The 15,327-nt window shown below is 44.3% G+C and overlaps 1 protein-coding gene across 1 annotated transcript in view; it reads right to left on the bottom strand.

Annotated features, from left to right (window-relative positions):
• The window catches only part of LOC126574046 (homeobox protein unc-4-like), a 51,522-nt gene extending 36,397 nt beyond the window's left edge, over window positions 1-15,125 (bottom strand). The window contains exon 1 of the mRNA XM_050233979.1: window positions 14,609-15,125. Coding sequence (XP_050089936.1) covers window positions 14,609-15,125 — 517 coding nt within the window. The remainder of the gene's footprint in view (window positions 1-14,608) is intronic.
• Between the last annotated feature and the right edge of the window lie 202 nt (window positions 15,126-15,327).

Raw genomic sequence — 15,327 nt, 5'->3', positions numbered from 1 at the left:
GGCGCCGCTTGTGTCATAACTGATTGGACAACAAACGGGAGCTTAATGCAACAAGCTTCCACTTTTCACCCTGCCCCGATGGCCTGATGGCGGCGGCTATTTCCACTTCCATCATTTAATCAAAACCAATCGATGGCAATCAATAACGGCGGCGTGTGCTTACCCTTTTGGGAGCGATTGGTCACAGTGAGACCGGTCAATTAAATTGATGTAGCAAAACGAAACAAACTTATGCCACTGTATTTGAGGCCCGGTGTTCGTATTGTGACGTATCGGAAGCTATGCGTAAATGAGGGTTTGATAGCAAAACTATCAACCAGCGAATTTGTATGATTTAGTTAGAGATTAGGGGATTGTGCTCTTAAACTGGCAGAGGGTATAATGTTTGATGTGTTTGTGTTGTGAGGAAAATAGCTCAGTCACATATAATTATCAGCACAAAGTCATAGAAACATAGATTTTATTTAAAGATCAGAAAACATCAGAGTATTGTGTAGAGGTTAAATAGAATTAATGCCACCAGTTTAAATTAAGCATTAAATTGGTTATTCAATCACACAAACTTGATTTGTGTTAAAAGATTCACTCATGGTCTCGCACACGTGAATTTAAGCGCATCTCTCTTTTGTATAGCAGTGTCGTTTAATGTTAGAATTACACATTCTTTAATTATTTGTCATTCCAGCAAAGCAGTCCGCGTATGGGTACATATTCTATATCTTTTCAACGTTAAGGAATGAGGAATGAGACAAGGATGAAAGTGATTAAGCATAATATGACAACCGGTACCGGATAACAAGTTTGCAGAAAATATATTTAAGAATATTTACAGGAAACTTACATTCCATCATAATGGAACTGAACTGATTAAAGCTGAGCATTATTTGAAAAGCCTAGCTTGCTTTGACGAGGAAGATTTGAATGAGAGAAATGACTAGAACACCATTCATCGCCCATTTTGAACGGATATCATTAAGAAACTCTGTAAACTTTGGATTCTATTAATTGTACTGATTTCTAGGATAAACTAAGAAAGACAGCAATTGAATAATGCATTAAGAGATTCAATATCTTGTCTCCCTCATGTCAGTAGAATAGAAGCCGCACACAAATATGATCCCTTGCCAAAATGAAATGTTTGAACATCTGAATGCAAAAGACAAATTGTTAAAGAAAAATATATGTAAACGTGTAGTTACATGAGATGGATTTTAATTAACAAAAAATATAATGAAATACTGTCACAAAAGTTCCAAATTCGTTTTAAAAAACCCGCACAATGAATGAGTAAATGGTATAAGAGATATCTAATAATGCTGTTGGTTAATCAGAATACTGACCAGATTCAAAGACCACCCATTAGACTTTACAAGCAAACACACTTTGCCTACAAAGCGTAAATCGGATTTTTCGTTAAACAGAGCGATAGTCAAGAAACAAATAACCCATTGGTAAGAATCTTCCCCGAAAGTGGAGTGACAAAAATAATTTATACACCCAGCGTGTTTGCATTCGTTTCGCCTCACCCACTAAAACGAACGCTACCTTATTTTCTCAAACCAAAGCGGAAAATATCACCGAACGACCAAACTAACCAACCAAAACTAACAAACAACAAGCAACCGGGAAAGCGAGGTTAAGCAAGGACACGGGAAACAATGGCCTGGGGGTTTTCCACGCGGACCTTATGGCCGATAGGTCGATAGGTCGATGGAAAGTGAGATTATTAAACATTTAACGAAGGTGGTTTCGTCCCCCCGTCGCTGGTTCGTGTTCTGTGTTCCAGCGAACCACCTCCACGGTGAGGAGCTTCCATTTGCTTCCATCCTCCCCCACCGGAACGAGGGACAGCTCACGAAAATCGACCGTAAATGGCATGGAGTGGAAGCTACTGTTGCTTCCGAAAACTCGAAATGCCGGCTCCAGCCGCTGGTGCGCATGTGCTGGCCCCGTCCGTCGTTGATGTGGCCGAAAAAGAGGAAAAAGAAAAGAACAAACCCTCGGTCCCGACTCCAGGCACGGTGAATGTACGGCTTACCGAAGGTTACGGTGCCCTCAACCCGTTGCTGCTGCTGTTGCTGCTTTGGAATCGTTTTCCAAGCCCATAAGTTAGTGACAAGGGACAAGTGCAAGGCTCGCGCATTTGTGTTTGTGCGTAGCTTCTAATGAAATAAATTCAAACGGCAAACGAGACGAGGGAACTGCCACCCCCTCACACCACTGGTGTGTTGCGTGAAATGTCCTCCCAATCGGTGGTTTGTGTCTAATAAAAGGGACACAGAAGTAGACAAACTTGTCGTGAATATTTTATGCTGCCCGAGCTGCTGCCCTATTGCGGAACACGGCACTGGAGTGTCCGTACGGGCCCGATTCGGATGGTGTTAGGTGGCGTTTGCATGATTTGGGAAACATTTGTGTTTAGTTTGATCCTATTCCCTTGGCCCATTTCCAGATAAATACGATACCTTTAACCTAGATAGCGTCTCATTCCTATTCGAGCTTCAGTTGCCCCTTAGCCGATGATGAGCTTTTGCGGAAGGAATGGTGATTCTATGGAAATTTAGCATATAAATCAATTTGCTCGCAAGATGCGCACATCGGACACTATATTTTAAGGCGGCTACGGGAGCAGTAGAATCGTAAATTATCCGTTTTTGGCAAGATCGAGCATCTTAGTCGGATGCCAAACTAGTTGGTCAATCGGCACCGTAAGAGGAATGAAAACAATTTGGAATGATTTAAAAACAATTATTGCAGGTCAACACTTATCGGCTCATGTCCTAAACGTCGATTTAATCCGTAAATCTGTCTCGAAATTGTTTTGCGGAATATCTGCCAAAGTCCGTGATATGCGAAGACACAGAATCGCCAACGACTGAAAATGATCATAAAAGGAAATGCAAAAAAACATAATAACGAGCGAAACGATAAACACTCAATCCACGAAGAAAAGGGTATCGATGAATTTGGCATTATTTAAAACAATAATGCTTTGTATATGAAAGTTGACAACATTTAGCATGCTGAAACATTTTCAGTTATCAGACCTGCAACTTTCAGACAATTTTAAGTTCATAACAGTGTTTTAAACATAAGACTTTAGTGCTGTATGAAGGTGGTTTGGTTTTGAAACAATATTTCTATGAAGCCTTATTGCAATTTTAATAGGTAAATTTCTATTTATCAATAACCAACATTTGGCGAGTATAAAATCGAGCCTCTTAGCGTATAATAATCTGTTTTATTCTAAAAGCTCAATCAAGATTCTACACATTTCTCCTCTACAGTACCGTCGCATCTAAAAGGAGATTTTTCAATCAGGAACTCTTTGTTTATTATTCTCTTTGCTGATTAGCAATCATTTGTTTGTAATTTAAAATAGAATATATCGACGAGTGATCTCAGTGTGTTGAAAAATATGCACCTCTGGCAACCCAATAAGAACTACCATTTTTACAGAAAGAACAGTTACAGTTTTGCAAGTGAAGCGCCATAGTCCATGATGGTGCCGATTATTTGGTGTATCAGCTACCTGCATAGATTTGCAGGTTTTTATAGGTTGATCATGAAGAGACAAAATACTTGCATAAAATAATTCAGTTTGTTAAATAAAGTAAAAGAAAATCCGAATTTCTAACCAACATTTTCTAGTATCTAACCCTGTTTGAGTCGCTGGAAATCTTCGTTAGAACCCTGCCAGCTTCGAAACATTTCTAATTCTCTCCCACTTCCGGCCCGGCTCAAAGCCACGCCTTGTTCGCTACGACAGCTGTCATACGTTCGATCGATAAGGAGCTAACCGGAACCATGCAGGGTAAAGGACCGGAACCGGCCACCTAACCAGGCACCGTACTGTACCTCTATGCGCAAGGGGTGGATAATTAGGGTTCATAATGATTTTTTCGGCAGGCGTATACAACGGAAGGAAAGGAAAGGGTTGCCCTTCGCCCAAAGTGATGCTCCGTTGGTCGAGTGAGCTGTTCGGTCCACCCCCCGGGAGGCTCCCTTCTAGGCGAACAGACTGATGGACAAAAGGATGGCTGGAGAAAAGCACGGAAAAGTGGCTCGCACAATCGTATTTCAACTAAACCGTAGCATAAGTGTGTATTATGTTCATTTCTGTGGAAATGCGCCGTAGTGCTTTTCGCCATCTTATGCGAAAGGCTGGTCATGGGATTGTGATATTGCCATATAACTCTATAACATCTCATTAAAAGTTGCTGACTAGGATGCTGCAAAGTGGAGATGCATATTAGAAAACGTGATTAAATTTAATATTGGTTAAAATGGCTCAATATGTAGACTCAGAGTAGATAGGGAAAGTAGAATACAAGAAAAGAAGATAAATTATAATCAATGCTATTGTTTGTATGTTGATAGATGTTTTGCTGGCAAAAAACACATTTTCTACAATCTGATTGATTGTCTACTTTATCTACTATTCTAACTAAACAGCTGGAGCAATATTTTGTTTCAAAATTTTAAGCACCAGCTTATTACTCACATCGCAAGTGTTCTTGATGAAATTGTTATCAACCTTACTTTGAAACATATACCGAATGAGTTAATGCAATTTTTTTTTGAAAAATGCAATCGCAGATGCAGGAATAATCATGAAGTCAATCAATTATAAGCTTCAAAACAGATTTATTGCCGTAGAAATAGCGGATGTTGCGTGCGCCATCTTAAAATTCAACATCTAATATTGCTTGCTTATGTTTCTTAGGAAACACATTAAATATCGTACAATAGTATTTACATAAAAAATGCAGTAATAATACGCGATAAATAAATGCACAAAAGGAACTCCTCATGTAGCGAATGTAATGATGATAACTACCCTATCGACTACCTATCTCCCCTTCCAATCAATGCTGTAGTCGCAGTGCAATCGATTGCCTTGCGCACGTTGATACGATCAGGTGAAACGGCAACTCAACGCCCTCGTCCGTGCACTAAACTCCACCCCATCACCGACATCATAGCAATCATGCACCGATTTGTCATCGATCAAACCGATTCTAAAGAGCCTGCTAGCCTTTTGTATAGCCGGCGATGACAGCGTTTGCGACGATAGTATGGAGCGAAGCGAACGGGTAGTAACTAACGGCTGTGCGAAAAGGTGTAACAAATACGTCGATGAAATCATTCCAATTATGAGGAGCAAAAAAAAACCAACACACGGACCCATCCCTGGCCTCGACTCTAGTGCCTTTCACTTCTTTGCGGCAACACATCGCCATAGCGTAACGCAACGAGTGGTGGATGGTGGATGGTTGAATGAAAAATGGTTTCGTCTCGTCTCCCCCCTTTTGCAAAAGGGAGCCTCCCTTTTCACACTTCAAGCTGACCTCCGGGCTGCTGACAATATATTGATGATGGAACGCTCGCCTCACGCCTCGCTCCTGCCATCCTTCCTTTCATTGACAAATTGCGCGCGTCCTGCCGTCGGTAAAACTGTCAAACGGAAACGAAACGCCTGCTTGGGGATCGGTTTTGTTGTACCGGTGGTGGCGAAGCGATCAAGCGATGAGATGCTGTTGTTGGGTTAATAGTTTCATTCAACAACGCCACCGCCCCATTACGACACATCCTCTCGACCGTCTTCATTGTTGTTGTGGTTGTGGTGCTGATGTTCCGTTCGGCGGTCTGTCCGTTGTTACGAGATTACTATTATTATCAATATTACTACGAGATGACAGGTTTGGGACGAGAAAGATCATCTCCCGGCATGGAAGCTGTACGATATTCCCGTGAAAGTGTGACGTGGTGTGCGTGGGCGAACACTGGGGTCAAAGGTGTGAAGGCGAAAAATTCCTTAGCGCAAAAAAAAACACGGAAAAGAAAATGAAAAGAAAGGAATTGGAATCTGGTGCTGCTGCTGCTGCTGCTGCTGCTGTGGATGTCATCATATCATTAGCGGAGAACCCCGTGTGCTACGTCCCATTGTTCTCCTTGTCACCCGTTTCCGCATTTCTCCTTCTCTCTTCCACTCTCCTTTCACACTTTTTGCTTTCGAATCCTTCATTCGCGTGGTATTAGGAGGTGCAAAACGAAGCATAAACTAGGCACAATGCTAGCTAGCATAGCTGTTCGGCATTCCTGCGTAGATTGCCCCCCTTCCGTCGAGCGTCCGTGCCGCGTGGCGTATGTTTTCGGTTTCAGCGCGCTCTCACTACCGGAATTATGGTTTTTTCTACCGTGGACCACTGAAACTTGATCAGCACTTCTTCAACGTGTGTTCAAATGTGTGTCTCTTTTGTACCGACACCGAGAATGGTGGACCAGGAAAAAAAAATCTAGAAAGATATGGGAGAAGAAGGAGGAAATACGGTAGTCAAGGGCTCCGACCAGCAACAGCAACCACAACACAACATCAACAACAACGCAGCAACACCTTTTCCACCGTCAAGAGGGCGGATTATTTTTACAGGATTACCAATTGTACCGGGTGCCCCTTACAACGGGCCGCAGCACGTCATTTTTATCTCGATCCTAATTTGTCCCCTGTTCGCCACCAATTTAGCTACAATCCTTTTGATCGTCCTTTTTGCTCCGTGCCTGCTGCTCCTGCTGTTGCTATTAGCAGTCTTCCTCCCTCCCTCACGCCAGAATGCCAGTAATGTCCTCCCTGCCTTCTGCTCCTGCTGTTGCTGATGATGAGGACCTTTTCTTGCCGCTCCTTCTTCCTCTGCATGTCCCATGCGATCCTTGTCGTGTCGTCTTTATCCCATCAAACAACAACAGCTCGTGACAAGATTGCCTTTGATTTCTCCTTACTTTGTCTCAATATTCTCACCTTCTTCTACGACTTCTTTTCCTTCACTGTTTCAGTCGTCAGCCTTTCGAGCAACAGCCAGTTCACACTCCCTATACATCCTCTCGTATCAACAGCGCAGTGCAGCGCAGTAGCAATCGTATGGTTCCTTCTTTGCGCTTCGAAATCGCATCCTTTTCGAGTGTTTCAAGGGCCACGGAAGGAGGAAGATGTGTGGAGCGGACAGAAATTCGATACTCATGCCGCATCCCTCACGCCTGCGCCTCCTTTTTGGTCCAGAAAAACCACAAGCACCAGACCACAAGTCCGCAGTCCACGCGCAGTGTCCGTGAGCTTTCGCCATGCGCCCACTCTTCCGTCTGCGCTTGAGATGATTTCGCAGAAGTACAGGATTATGTTGCTGCACACTTGAGAAACAGTTTCATCGAAGGCAAAAAGGCTCTCGGCGCGGGATAAACGAATCCTCGGGACTCGGTCAGGGGCGTTCATGGTTCGAGGAAAAATGCACCCGAAAAGGTACAACGCCGATAATGCTCGTGTTGTTGTGGCTGTTGATGACCGGCCGGCTGGCTGGCCATTTGAGCCTCTAATCCCATTTGTGCTGAGTCGAGTGGCGAGGATTAGGATCAGAAGGAGCCTCCACAACAATGCAGACCAGGCACTGCATCGCACAGACGGGAGTTGCAGAAGGTGTGAACGGGATTAACCAGGATATATGGTTTAAAGTGAATAATTGGTGGTAAGTTGAGGCCCAAGCGGGCAGGAGAAGTGAGCAAAGCCGTTGTCCGTTGACGAGATTGGGGGAAGATGGAGGCTGCGCCGGATTCAGCTATCAGAGAAAGGGAAGTCCTGAAGGTGCAGCAAATTTCACAGATTGGAAACACTAATTCACGCGAATTTTACTTCAGAGGTTGCTCAAGACTTTAACGAATACTCTTTCATCGAAACCATGCTCGGTCACGATAGCAACTTTCTTGTGTTCTCTTTTTGAGAGTTTCTAACAAAAAGTTGCTATCGCAACCCCGTACCTCAAGACCATTCATCAGATCCATTGTTCTATCGGTCTCTGCAATGACTAATCAAAGTAGTCGTTACTGCTTTTTGTAAAAATAAAAAAACGCACACTCACAGACTGCAGGATGACAGCGACTAGTGGCGAGCTGGTAAGCAACAGCAACGACACCATCACATGACGGTAGCCTCCTTTGCTCCTGAATAGAGCACGGTAGGACGAGCAACTCGCTCTCGTGCGTCTTCACAACGTCGCCTGCTTGCGCTTCGGCTGATGAATGTCCCTTCTTTTAGGCATTAATTAGCCCACCGGCACACCTCTTCTGTGTATGTGCGGTGGTGGCATGCGGTGCATGATGCCCGCACGATAGCACTCGCCACCTTGCCCAGATTAACCCACTTTATTAGCGGCGAATCCTGCTCCTGTTCCGCTTCCGCAGTTAATCTCACGGCAATACACGCGGTGGAACCTCGGAGCGGCCAAAGGAAAGGAGGCAGCGATGCACCAGAGACACGGTCGCGATGCAAATACACGATGGGCCCGAAAGGTGCCACCTCAAGTGCCGGCACACACCCTTACTGGTGGCTACTAAGCTGGTATAGTTCTGCCTCCAGGATGCCCCAGGATCCTGAAGCAGTTCCGGAGGGAAAAAGGGAAAATGCACAGACAGGGCGAAAGGCGAATAGAGGGCGCTCGTGTGTATGTGTGTTTGTGTTACACCGTTGGGTGGCAAGGATTCCTCGCTGTACACCACGAGCTCTCCATATACCCAGCTAGCAGGGGTGTGTAGGCGTCAAAAACAAATGCCAGCAAAATCCTCCAGCCCTCTCTCCTCTTCAGGAGGCCCGCGCTTTTCCTCCCGGGAGGTGCGGCAGGAGGTGAATTTCGTTCCACCACGGGCTAATGATCCCTTCCTTGCATCCCTTTCACTCCCGGGAAGCTCTCGTCTTTCGCAACAGCGACCAAGCGGAGGCCAAGGCACTGATAACAATGAGGTAACGTGTAGAATTCCCCAGCACCTCCTTCACTCACCCCTTCCTCCCACTACCACCATGCAGTCTGCAAGTGTATGTGTATGTGTGTGAAAAGAAGTGCAAACAGGCAAACAGGGCCAAGTAGGCTGCTAGGAGCAACATTCCAATCTCGCGGCCTGCTTGTTGTTTATTCGCCTTTCTTTTTTTGCGCTCGCACTCGCCGCCCGCCTTCCGCCTCGCGCCATTTCCTGCGTTGCTCCGGTTTGGGTCTGGTCGATTCCCGATCCTGCGTGGCTGCTCTCGCTGCCGGAGCGGATCGTATCGGAAGTCACGGCGAGACGGTGATGGTGGTGGTGTAAAACGGTTCCATTTGTTTGTTTTATTTCACACCTTAAATTTTTGGCTTTATTGCGGTCCTTCTCTCGTGCCTCGCGCACATCGTCTACCATTCGGCCAGTTTCCTTGTCTGCCAGTCCACCACAGGCTCTCGGCCACCGTTGCACAATAGTAATGCGACCGTGCGGGGGTTTGGGGAATGCGACGACCGAGGAGCACGGAACTGGCTGACTGACAGGATGGTTGGTGCGTCCGGGAGGGGGGGGGGGGGGGGGGGGCAAATCCGAGTAGCACCGAGATGTGTACCAGCGCGTGTGTGTTCGAGAGAGTAGGTTTCATTCCAGGTCGTTTTATGATATTTTGCAGTTCATCCTTTTTGCAATCCTTTTTACGTCCCCCCGCACTCCCGTCACGAGGGCAATATAGCGGGGATTTATGGGGATGTTGTTTTTTTATGTTTTTCATTTTTCCTGTTTCTCCTCTCTCTTCTTCTTCCACATTTGCGCTCATCTCAACCGGAGCACTGGGAGGGCATCCAATATTCACAGACAGTTTTCACATTGGAGCGCGTCTTCTGCATCATCGTCCTTCTGCACTGTGCCCGTTCCATGAGTTTGCTCCAATTAGACTAATCAATAAAGCATAGCGGCACCGGGGAAACAGGGAAAGCGCCTCGTATTTCCCATCGTACTTTATGCTCTGTTTTTCGCAGTTTTGCGAACAGAAAAGCGAAAGAAGGTTACTGTGTGGTTGTTTCGCGATAGTACTGTTCAAGTGTCAGTGAAAACGAGTCCAGGAGATGGACAGTGTGGAAAATGTGTCTGAAAAACGGCATTCTGTATGGGTTGAGTATTTTCCAAACTGCAACTGTGTCGAATCGCGGTTAGGAAACCTAGCACACCTTGAAACGACTCGTTGCAACGGTGGTTGCTATACGTCAAACCTGGAATGCCGTCGGCAGAATTGCTTTCGATTTAGAGGACAACAAAACGGAGCTATGTACACAAGCTCCAGTTTATCCATCTTTTGGCAATATGATTCTCTGCAATCTTTGTTCATTAGATGGTGCAGTGAAGACATGGACAGGATGTGCAGAATTGTTAAATCGAATTAAATATTTGTCTGACAATTATTCCTTAAACTTTAAGCCTTCAAAATGCGGCACGTTTGCGACATTATTGGAACACTAAAACATTCAATACACACATCATCATAACTACCGTAGTTCACACGAGGTTGCTTAAACAGGCAAGCGATCAGACATTTCCTTTCCGAAATCACTTCTTAAAACAGTTGCATCACATGAATTTCTTCCTCAAAAATGCCCAAGAAGGTTCAAAGTACAACAGCTAGAAGGCATGATTCGGATCACCGTTGCACAACGCAGCCAAAAGGCGTCACTATAGCAACGCGCTTTTTTGCCGATACCATGTAGCAGGACAACACACTATGATCCATCTGAGGTCTAAATTCTCTCCAAAGGATTCCCCGAAAAAACACCGGACCTCGCCATCGCTGGGCGGCTGATTCTAATTATTGCTGGAAGCTGAACCGAAATAACGAGTAACCCGTAACGCACCAATCCTGCTGCTATGGTAGGCGCCGGCCAAGGAACAATCACCAACACACCACCACATTTGGAACACTCGAAGGACGACTTGGCATTGGCGGGTTCGCCAGGCAGGACCAGAGAACGTCCGCTCACTTACGGCGTTACGGGCACCTACAGTGACTGGCGTAAGTGAAAGCTCATCGTCATTTTCTTTAAGATTTTCAATTCTAAATTATAATTTTCCATTTAATTTACTTTGGTGCCTTGATAAAACATAGTTATGATCAAAAAGGTTTCATTGTAGGTGACCTTTTGTTTTTTCCACATCCACGAACGACCATCTCCCACATAAAAAAAAATACAAAAATGTGTTACCGAACCAATCGAGCTGACAGTTAGTGAAACTGAGCCCTTCAACCTCCTAAAAAAACCTTCTACAAAAACACAACACTTGCCCCCTTTTGAATGTTGATACTCTTAAAAAACCTGATGGTGAGCTTTTACTTATGCCAGTCACTGTAGGGAGGTTTGGCGCAACTCACCTTTCGCTGCACGTTTATTGCACAACACCGTTACCTTAGCTGAGGGCACGCACGCGGTGAGCATGTGTGCGGTGAGTTCCTGGTAAGGATATTCCTTCCTGGCATCGTGCGCACCGTTACGCCCCGGGTATGAGGGTTTCGCATTTTTATTTGTGCTTTTCGCCTCACGGCGATAGACTAATTCGCCGGCAAACTCCAGGGCCTCGCTGCTTGTGGCTCGACGGCCCTAACGCGTTATCCTTTTGGCTTTGGGAGTGACGTTGGAGCTAGCTGGAATTAGCTCGCACGCACGGGCACATTGGGTCCTTTTTGGAGTGGTCGTCTTCGTTGTCGTAGCATTCATTATTTTGCTCATTTTTTACTGTTGGTGCTCGGTGGTAATTAGCGAGGGTATTAGAGGTTTTTCTTCTCTCTCTTTCGATCCCTAAAAGGGTTCCTCAATTACAACCAAGAGAACTTGGTTTGGCGGGCACTGATGGCAACAAACATATATTTTCTGTTATTATCATGATATGTTTGTTGGAATAGTTTTGTTTGCTTTTGAAAAGACATGTTTTCATCGCGAGAAAGTAAATTAACAGCACAAGAAGGAAAGCATTTTATCGAAGCATTTCTCAAAACTTTAGCAAAGAAGCCAATATACTGTGTAGTCAGTGCAATATTGTACAAACACTAACATCGACAATGATAGTAATGCTAAGTTTAGTGTCACGATGCTGCCAGAAACATCCGCCACAATACAGCTCGCAATAGTGAAAAGCGCGTTGGTTTTTGAAGAATTAGACATTCTATTATCCTGCGTAAATCGTTATTCTATGTTATGAGAGTTGAAAAATAGCCCTCGCTTTATTCAGAGGTTACTTCCTAAAACTCGGACCTTTGGGGTTTTTTTTAATGAAACTTTGGCGTTTTTAGTTCCATTAATGAATGTTTCCAAATATTCGATGTAGCTGTGTGTATCTCAATTACAACTAAATAAGGTTTGCATAAGGAAACACAGATAGGGTTCATTAAAATATTTTTTTTAATGTTAGTAGGTTATGCTGACATGATTTTCGATATTCAAGTGGTGATTGAAGTTGAAAGAAAATTCAATTTTATCTTGTCTATCGGTTTGTTATTATTTTTCAGCATAAAGTGAAATGATTTGATTATAAATGAAAAAATCGCAGCGGGTTTCAAAACCAGTAGGAAGATTGCGACATATTCACGAAGTAGCTGAGGCCTTAAATTTGAATAGACGAGTGATTCTGAACAGAAGATACATAACTTGAAAGAAGAATGAAGAATCAATTGGATAATTTCAAAACATTTCCCGGAGTCAGTTGATTGGCTTAAGAAACGAGATGTTTCAGAGAGGTCCTCGAATGTGTTTACATTTTTAGAATCACGGCGAGCGACTGATACAGCAAAGCATATAACACATATAAAACTTACAGATACTTCTCTTAAAACTCTTAAAGTTTGTACAAACGCTCACAAACAAATCAATCTGTGGCCTCCAAAAGTGCCCCATAACAACCTGTTTGTTTCGATCAGTTCCTAACCAATTAGCTGTTAGTACGAAGCGCAGCGAAGGCACAGGAAATATGATAGTTTTTCAATGGTGCATAAACTCATGGGCTCAGCCACAATTGAAATAGCCCACAATATGTGGTCCCCAGGCTCGGGGCGTTGTTTGTATCGAGTTACATGTCCGAGTCACTACAATGAATGCTTCTCGTCAGGTTCCAGAAAAATGGTTTCTAGCTCCCAGTAGCCTCATTAGAAACGGAAGCAGATGCAGTTGGTCAATGGTTGTTTGGATTTCTTGAGGTTGCTACAGTCGATAGAACTGAGGAATCCTCCTCGTCCTATTGTTTCGAAGGACATCCAGGGCCGTCTGTAGCCTCTGGGGGGCCCTGCGCACACTGTATTAACGGGGCCGCTCAAGATTTTCACACATTAAAACCCCTTTCCAACGCCTCTTTACCATCTACGATAGTAACTTGCACAATTTCTTTGGTTTCTTATTAGCAAATAACTCAAGCAATAAATTTTTACAGGATTCTTTTGATTGTAGTTCGTAATAGATCGTAGCATCAAGAACATTTTGTAACTGAAAAGAACTAAATATCCAATATTGATATTAATTAATGTTTAAGGGGGCTTCGGTAATTTCTGCCTAAAAAAAGGTTCATTTTGATGATTTTTTTTAAAGTACCCTCCCCTTTATTTTTTCAAGTGTATGGCATATTAAACTATAACTTTTGAAGAATATTTAGTTCTATTGTGGGAAAGATTTATTAAAAACACCATTCAAGGCATCACATTTATGAAGGTGCGTCTGCGTAAAGGTACTTTTTCCAGTACCCATCGTAGCTGCGTGATGCGTTATCAGAAAAATACACATCGATACTCGTTGGAAAGATTATAAGTTTATCCAGGTAGCCCCGTTGACATTTGTTTGAATTTTCTTTTTTTCAATTTTTTCCCGATTTTTAAAGTTGCAAAAGTGATCAAAATGATCAAACCGGGTTCGTCGCTTAAGGCTTAAGGGCCAAGTCTTTTGATTCGCACCAAAAACAGTACCCATCGTAGCTTCGTGATGGGTTATCGGAAAAATACAATTCAATACTCGTTGGAAAGATTATAAGTTTATCTTGGTAGCCCCGTCTTGTTGAATTTCCCGTTTTTCGGTTTTTGGCAGATTTTTGAAGTTCAAAAAGTGATGCTTTTTGTCATTTTGCCTAAAAACACGGTTTTTAAAGATTTGTTTCATAAAAAGTATCAACAATTTTCATGAAATCTCGACGGAGCTATCTAGCAAAGAGTGAACAGATTATGTGTTAAAAATTTCAAATCAATCGGTCCAGTAGTTTTTACAGTACGATGGGCACCAACTTTGAAAACGTTGGTTTTGGAAAACGCTTTTCAAAGTACGGTGCTGCATGGAGCCTTGTATGAAATGCGGATTTTTTAAAATCTATAACTTTGTCAGTTTTGCTTCGATTGATCCAAAAAAAATACACAATATTCTTGATAAGCTCAGCATTCAGGAAAAATGTTTAAATTAAATGTCACAAAAAAAGCGAAGCCCCTTAAGGGGCCACTTTGTATGGCAGACCCATAAATCTGGCCCGTTAATGGTCCCTTGGACATTAGGGGCAACATTGCATAACTTTTGTCAACTGGGTATGTTGTTCTCTTTCTGATTTCTTCTGATTTCCTTAAATTCCAAGATTAGTTACTGTATCACTGTCAGTTTATGTTACACCATCGAGAATCGCAAATTAGTGATATGGAACATTGTAGGAAGTTTAGAAAAAACTAGGATGTGAAATTTCATTTGGATTGCATTAACTTCAATTCTGGGCTGAATTTCTGTCCAATGGGAAAGATGGCCCTGAGGACAACGGATATGGACGAACTTACTGTTGGCCGATTGTGCCGAGTGGAGCTGCAGGGATCCACCGCCGGCGGCCGCTGCACTTGCCGCGATGTTGTGCGGAAGGAAGGCTGCTGCGACGGCCGCGTGCGCGTTGAAGTAGGCCATCCGCGATGCGGCCGCCATCTGCATCTGGTGCGGATCGGCACATCCGGCGGCCGCAGCGGCCGCCGCAAACGATGCCTGCCCGACGGTGGTCGGATAGAGGGATGGTGTGACAGCCGAGACGACTCCGCTCGGTCTCGTCGACTCACTGCTGCTGCCGAGCCCCAGCAGCTCCTGGATGGCGAAGGGCGATCGTTGGGGCATGGTTTGGGGTGTTGGACGACTACCGCTGTTGCCGCTGTTACCGCTACTGTTGCCACTTCCGTTACTGCTGCTACCGTGATGATGATGGCTGTGGTGAAGGGCCACTGCGGCGACGGCGGCTGCCGCTGCTGCTGCTGCGGCCGCTGGCGCCGTGACGTGTATTGTTTCTGACCGCTGCAACGGCTCCAGATTCATCCTCTTGGGCCGGCCCCAACAGTACTCGCTCTTCCTATCACACTGTTATACATTCACACACTCGAACTCACGGACACATACAGCACTGAACAATAATTGTAGGTGGTGGAGGTGTATCTGCCACCTTTCTGGCCAGATCGGCACGGAAACACTAACATCCGGAACGCTAACAACTAACGAATGAGTGAGAGCGAGCGACCGA

The sequence above is a fragment of the Anopheles aquasalis genome, chromosome 3, assembly GCF_943734665.1.
Source record: "Anopheles aquasalis chromosome 3, idAnoAquaMG_Q_19, whole genome shotgun sequence".
NCBI lineage: Eukaryota > Metazoa > Arthropoda > Insecta > Diptera > Culicidae > Anopheles > Anopheles aquasalis.
Note: the sequence above shows the minus strand (reverse complement) of the source record. Positions and strands in the feature narration are given on the sequence as shown.